Source organism: Microtus pennsylvanicus, chromosome 21, assembly GCF_037038515.1.
Source record: "Microtus pennsylvanicus isolate mMicPen1 chromosome 21, mMicPen1.hap1, whole genome shotgun sequence".
Taxonomy (NCBI): domain Eukaryota; kingdom Metazoa; phylum Chordata; class Mammalia; order Rodentia; family Cricetidae; genus Microtus; species Microtus pennsylvanicus.
In genome coordinates this window covers 3,050,112-3,057,423 of record NC_134599.1, presented here as the reverse complement: position 1 = coordinate 3,057,423, position 7,312 = coordinate 3,050,112, and the positions used below count along the sequence as shown (strand labels likewise).

The 7,312-nt window shown below is 52.5% G+C and overlaps 1 protein-coding gene across 1 annotated transcript; it reads left to right on the top strand.

Moving 5' to 3' along the window:
* Positions 1-252: 252 nt before the first annotated feature.
* En2 (engrailed homeobox 2) lies at positions 253-6,156 on the top strand. Its single transcript, XM_075955583.1, has 2 exons — positions 253-1,054; positions 4,101-6,156. Exons 1-2 carry the CDS (start codon positions 394-396, stop codon positions 4,415-4,417), a joined length of 978 nt encoding a protein of 325 aa, XP_075811698.1. The 5' UTR covers positions 253-393; the 3' UTR covers positions 4,418-6,156.
* Positions 6,157-7,312: the final 1,156 nt, after the last annotated feature.

Below are 7,312 nucleotides of genomic sequence, written 5' to 3'. Positions count from 1 at the left end.
GGCCCGCGGTGGCCGAGGCGGCGGCGCCGGAGCCCAAGGCTTCTGGCCACCGAGAGGAGCGTGGAGCGGGACAGACGTCCTAGGTCCCCGCTGGAGTGCGGTGACCGTCTGAAGCCGGGTGCGTCGCCGAGACCGGGACCTACCTCCTTTGAATCTCCCCGCGTCCTGGCCAGCTAGGAGAGTCTGGTTATTTGCTAACGCACTTCGTGGATACGAACGTGGCTCGGCTAGGAGCGCGCCCGCAGACCTGTAGGACTCCAGCTCTGCACCTCTCGCGCCTTTGGGGGACTCCGCTGGGTGGGGGTTCGCGGGTGTCGGTGTGTGCCGCAGACCGGCCGGAGGTTGCTTTGGAGGAAGGCCGGTGGAGAGGTGGTTTAAGATTTTCTGTGAAGCATGGAGGAGAATGATTCCAAGCCCAGCGAGGCAGCGGCGGAGGCGCAGAGGCTGCCGGAATCCAGCCCCGGCGGCGGCTCGGGCGGCGGTAGCAGCCCGGGCGATTCGGACACCGGCCACCGGCGGGCTCTGATGCTGCCCGCCGTCCTGCAGGCGCCAGGCAACCACCAGCATCCGCACCGCATCACCAACTTTTTCATCGATAACATTCTGCGGCCTGAGTTCGGTCGCCGAAAGGACACGGGGACGTGCTGTACTGGTGCGGGCGGAGCGAGAGGCGGCGAAGGCGGCGCTGGCGGTACAGAGGGTGGCGGCGGCGCAGGCGGAGCCGAACAGCTCCTGGGGTCGGGCGCCAGGGAGTCCCGACCGAACCCAGCGTGCGCGCCCAGCGCGGGAGGTCCGCTCTCCGCCGGCGGCGGCGACTCAGCGGCTGACGGAGAAGGCGGTTCCAAGACACTTTCGCTGCACGGCGGTGCTAAAAAAACTGGCGATCCAGGGGGTTCCTTGGATGGGGCGCTCAAGGCCCGAGGCTTAGGCGGCGGTGACCTGTCGGTGAGCTCCGACTCGGACAGTTCTCAAGCCAGCGCCACCCTGGGCGCGCAGCCCATGCTCTGGCCGGCTTGGGTCTACTGCACGCGCTACTCTGACCGGCCTTCTTCAGGTGAGCCCGTGGGACCGGGTGTCCAAACCCGCTGAGGGGAGACCCGCGGGACTGGGGAGGGTGCTTTCCCGGGAACATACACAGAGGGAAAGAAACACATTTTCTCCTGAACACACACACACAAAGACGCATACTTCTCCCCGACAGTGGCACTGTTTCGCCCATGCTGGACAGTCTAGAAGCAGGACTAGTTCTAGGGATACCGATTTAGGACCTTAAGAAGCAAGATGCAATCTCGTGTTCTCTCTCAGTCTCTCTCTCTGTCTCTGTCTCTGTCTCTGTCCTCTCTCTGACGTCTCGCTGCCATTAATGCCCTGCCCCACAGTAGTCGTTTAATGGGAATGGTGGTAGCTGGAAGGTCCTCAGGAAGTGAGCAACTGAGTCAGCGCCCCCCACACACACACCCCGCACTTGTAAAGTCTGGAACCAGGAAACTTTCTGCCACCCTCAGGTCCAGAGTCCCTCGCAGAGCCGGTTATTCCAAGCCTGGATGCTCTTCTTCTCCACTCTTGGCCTAGGAGCAGAGGAAGGACTGCAGGGCAGTGGTGAAAACTGAGACAGCTTTTCCCTTTGTCACTTTATTTGGCGAACCACGTAGTAACATCACAGCATCCTGCCAGGAAGCAGCTTGAAGAAGGTGCAGCCATCCCAGAGCCACCATCCCCCTAGCAGAAAGGAAGCTTGAAGGGTTTTATGGTGCTGCCAAGACTGAGAAAGAGGCGGTGGGGAGGTTTGAGACGTATTTTTTTCATTCGTTTATAATTTTTTAAGACTTCATAGAAACTACCCGCTACATTAGATGCGGGTCTGTGATCAGGAAGCGCCATTAGCAGTGGGTTTCATTTGTCCGGGAGCTGAGTGAGGCCCCACTACGCCCCCCCCCCCATCTTCAGTTATTTTACGAGTGTCCTTTACCTATGTTCATAGCAAAACTGGGTCGCTCTCGACTGCCTTCTTGTAGCATCCTGTGTGTTTCTGATAAAATCCAAATTTTTGCTGCTAGATCTGAAATTTGCTCCATTGTTCTCGCCTCCCTCCTTTGTTAATATTTAATTAACATATAGGCTCACAAAGCCGACTGGCCTTGAGCCGCGGTCGGCTTTGTGCGGCAGCGCCAGCGCGCGAGTCCCGGCCGCGCCAAGTCGTGGCGGTCCGCGGATCCTGCAGCATGGCCCCGCGTGGTTCGGCTCGCAGCCTTCATAGGCTTAACGAAATCCCTTCCCTTTAAGTAATATTTCTTTCCTGGGCTTTTAAGAAAGAAAGGAGGGCAAAGGGTACTTGCTGAGGTTTGTCTCGGTTTCCCTGAGTTCCCTAAGTGTTTGCCTTTTAAAAGAGAATTCACAGAAAGAGGAACCGAAAGTATGGTTTTAAGGAGACGTCGTTTCTCTGAAATAAGAATTATCAGAGACTGGAGTGTGTGTTATAGAATAGGAACCCCAGGGTGGAGGAGGCTGGAACACAGAGACCTTGTTCTTCCCCGGGGAGGGAACAAGGGGAGTCTGAGATCGGCTCCAGAAGTGGGAGGTCAGAGCTGAGTAGGCCAGGCCTCTTCCACACTCAGTCTCCGGTGCTCTGTGATGGTTCCAGGGTTCGCCCATGACCCTAGAAGCCTCACTGGCAGGGTGAGAGCCAGGTCCAAGGGCTCCAAGCCCGTGCTTCCTTGCCTTCAGCAAGGATGTGAAGGTGACCATGTCCGGAGGCGGGTGTGTGTGACTATGGGTACACCCAAAACATGAGGAGTTGTATCTGCCCCTCCCTGGATCTCCTCTGGTACCCACAGACCCTTTTAGGCTTGCCCTTTGATGAGATCCACTTGGCTGAAGGTGAGGGAGTTCTCACCCGCTCTTGCTAGGTCGGCTGCCCCTGCGCCCGGATGGGTACCGCTCTGGGCAGCTGGTGGAGAAGCCGGGTACCACACAGTCTGTTCCCGAAGTCACCCCCGCAGCGCAGGGCAGAACAGCGAGTCCCAGGCCCTGAAAGGGGAGGGTCCGGCCCTCTCCACCCTCTTCCGCTTCAAGCGGAAGGGGCCTCGATTGAGGGACGGCAAGTCGCCTGGAAAGTTGATTCAGGCTCCTTGCAGAGGAAGAACCAGAAAGAAGGTCTCTGCTTCTAGCCTGTGGCCTGGCTGGCTTTTCCCGCACTCTGTGTACCTTCTGACCCCTACAAAGAGAACCCTCTACCAACACTTTAACCCTTTACCCTTTCCCTCTGATGACTAGGTCCTGGGACCCTACTACCCTCCACACTTGCCTCAAACACTAGCAACTCCACAGGGAGAAAGGGGTGGGAACAGTAGTGGAACCCTTCGTGAGGAAGCTATTGTGAGGGTCACTTTGTGTTCTTGCCCAAGGTCAGTTGGGTGGTTTTTAATGAAGCAACCCCAGGCCTATGGTGGGAGCTGAGAGGGAAAAGCCACCATGGTCAGCACCCTGGCAGGAACCAGGTCCCTCTCTTGGACAGAGAGACTGAAGATGCCAGAGGCTCTCAGCAAAAGAGGTGGTGCTGCATTGGAGTCATTTTAGGAAACACTGAACTTGGGCTCACCAGGCCGCACAAGATAGGACTCAGGTGTGGTGACTCAGCCCTGAACCCTCTTTGCGAACCTACTATGGTACCCTGCCAAGGGTGTGTAGGGAGGATCCCCCCTGACTGACTCGCCTACCCTCTTCTTCAATCTTACCCCATCTCCTTCTTCTCTCACCTACCCGGTTCTCTTTGCTGGGGCAGGGGCAACAAACACAAACAAGGCCAGAAAGTTTTTGGTTGGGCATTCCTTCTTCAGTCAGTGATTATTAGGGTCCCCTAGTTTGCTACCGACCTTTTAGCCAAATCTGCCAATCCACTTCATTTCCACCACCACCCCTACACACACACACACACACACACACACACACACACACACACACACACCACCTTGTTCAGCCTTGTGTGCCTTGGGCGCATCATCTTTCTTCGAAGTCTCTGGAACCTCTCAACTTTGGCTGACGGGGCTTCCTATAAGCGGTAGGCTGCTCCAGCAACCAGTAACTTCTGCCCTCTTCTACAGGTCCCAGGTCCCGAAAACCAAAGAAGAAGAACCCGAACAAAGAGGACAAGCGGCCTCGCACGGCCTTCACTGCGGAGCAGCTGCAGAGGCTCAAGGCTGAGTTTCAGACCAACAGGTACCTGACAGAGCAGCGGCGCCAGAGTCTGGCGCAGGAGCTTAGCCTCAACGAGTCGCAGATCAAGATCTGGTTCCAGAATAAGCGGGCCAAAATCAAGAAAGCCACGGGCAACAAGAACACTCTGGCGGTGCACCTCATGGCACAGGGCCTGTACAACCACTCCACCACCGCCAAGGAGGGCAAGTCGGACAGCGAGTAGGGCGAGCAGGGCGGGGCGGGCCGGCCATCTAGGGCCGCGCGAAACAATGCAATAATTTAAAAACCGTGAACAAAGGGCCAGTGTATAAAGATTATACCAGCATTATCTGTGAAAATCCCGTGTGTTAGCTGTGGTTCTAAAATAATCTATGTACATATAATTTACAGGCGGTGTAAAACCCGAAATATTCGACTATAAAATATTTTTTGAGTTTTTTGTGTTTAAGAGGTTATGCTAATTTTATGTTATTATTATTCTTTCTGCAAAGGGGGCTGTTTAGGGTTTCAGCTCTTTTTTTTTCTTTTTTCTTTTTCTTTTTTAATCCCCCATTATGGGACATCGGACACTTTTTCAACACTTTTTTTTTCAAAAGAAAAAAATTAAAACAACTTGCTAAAGTCCAAAGATTTTTATTGCTGCATCTCACAGGACTGTGAACCGAATAAATAGCTCCTATTTGGTCGGCCGGCTCTGCAGCTTGCTTTGTGCTAGCTTGGCGAATGCTGTAGGACTTGTCAGCTTGGTGGTGGAGAGCTCTGGACTTCAGTGGGGAGAGAGGATGCATTTCCTTGGCTGAGGTCCCACAAAGCCCCCAGCTCTCCAGGCACCTCTCCAGCTGTCTCCTACTGCCTCTCATCCCAACCACCTCAGAGGCCCCAACTGGCCACCGCCATGTGTCTGCTTTTGTGTCGCTGACCCCTGTCCCGCCACAGCCCGGTGGCGACCTGCCAGGGCCAACTCTCCCGCCTTGGACACTGTGGGCAGCGCTTGGGATATAGGAAGAAGGGGAAGTTGACCTGAGGCTTCAAAGCTTCACTGCTGTGCTGCCACATCAGCTAGCCCTGACCCCAAAATCCCACCAGGTCAGCTTGGGGGGCCTGGCAGAGCGAGTTGGTATGTCTTCCTTTCCTTTTTTCCTTTTTTCCCCCACTTATGTTTGAGTGGTGAATACATGTATGTGTACATACTCGTGTATGCATGTGCACGCACACCCCAGGCCTGTGTGAAGCTGGGGTTCTGGAGCTTGCAGCTACCTTGACTTTCAAAGGAACTCGGAACCCTCCTGAATCTAGAGAAAGTGTGTAAATAATCATTTCTTATCACTTTCTGTCTTTTTTTTGTTTTTTTTAAAGAAGATATACATTTTATTTTTGAAGGTGTGGTACTGTGTAAATTAAATATATTCAATATATCCCTCACCAAGTACATATATATATATAAGTAAACACATTATATATAACTCCACACTGTCTTCTGTTTAGTGTATGGGGAAAGGTGTCCAAATGTCCACCTGGGGCCAGGGCAATGGCCCAGGGGTGTTCTCCGCTGAGCTGGGAGTCAAGCTGCCTGCTGAGGACTGACGGTGGATTTCTCTCTTTGCCTTAAACCTCTTTATTTCACTGCGCCAATACTTCCACTTTGTACATATTAGTGCCAACCTTCTGAAAAGGAAGTTATAAAAAAAAGTTGTAATTTAAAAGTCTGTGAACAACCATTTGCTGCTTGGGAATCAGTGAAACGACATGCCTTTTAGCAGGAAGCAAATCTGTCCTTTTTTTAAGTTTATAAGATGTGCATTTTACAGTATGAAATATTTATAATCTTATGAGAAATGGATGAATGTTCCCTACTTACAACTGTGGTTATCAAAATTGTGAACATTCCCACCCGTGCATTTTTGTGTGTTTAAATTCTTGAAAGTTACGTTAAATAAAAAGAAGTGACTCTTTATTATAAAATGTTGGCAGTGGAAGGTGGACTTTTTCCACGTCTGTGTCTGAGCTCAGGAACCACCCCAGGTCTCCCCAGTGCCCAGGTGCTGCACCTACCCTTGAAATAAGAGAAGATAGTCTTTCTAAAGACTGACCTTGGAATATTCAGCACGTAAGCACAGAGGAGAGGAAGTCATTTCTGTCCCCGTTTGGTCTCCAGGAGGAATGAATCAAAACATGCTACCTCCACTCACAGGAGTATCTGTCTCCACATAAGAAAATCTAACAGGTCTCCCCCACCCCCTCCCCACTGTATGCAGACTGGATGCCAGTGCCCACTGCATGGGCTGGGTGGAAGAATTTGTGCTCTTCCAGAGATACTCTTATTTCCCTAAATGCTAGTTTTGTTTCCCCCACCCCCAACCCCCAAAGCAAAGGACTTACTTCATCTCTGGATTCAGATGGGCTATGGACTGGCTGACTCGGAAGCAAGGGTCTTCTGCACTTCATGAAGCTAAACTGCTGTATTCCCAAACTTTCTTGGCTTGAAAGAAAGTTGCTTTGTTTTTCCCAAGAAGAGAAACTCAGTGTCAAGGGTTGTTTGTTGCCAAGGGTGATCTAGGCAGTTTCAGTGCACTGGCCACTGGGCCATCAGGGATTCCCAAGCAGAGGCTGGATCACAGCTCCTGCCACTCAAGGGACCCTCCACTGTGGAGGCACCAAAAGCCTCCATACCACTCCCTAGGAAGGAGCACATACACCTCTGAGGTTTAGCTTCAAAACACTGGCACAATTTACCTGAATCTGTTGGCCTCCCTCTTTAATAAGAACATAACAACATCCATCTATTTTCAAATCCTAACACTGGTTGGGAGGACATAAGGTAATGAGCTCCCAGGTCCCACAGGCAGCCAAGCAGACACCAGCCTGCCAATAATGCCAGAATTTTGGAACTTTAAAATTTGTTTTGTCTGTGATAGGGGACTGAGCTGGAAGGGCCTTCAGATCCTTGGGTTTCGACTTGTTCTGGTGCATGTCGCTTTCTTCTTTTTCTTCAAACGCAAGTTGCCAGAGCTGGTGACTAACGTGGAGCCTTTGCCCGGCTAGGCTTGCTTTCTCACCTGGGGCAAGCAGAAGAAACAATTCCCACAGCCGGACACCTACCGCAGACTCTGGAGCCTGA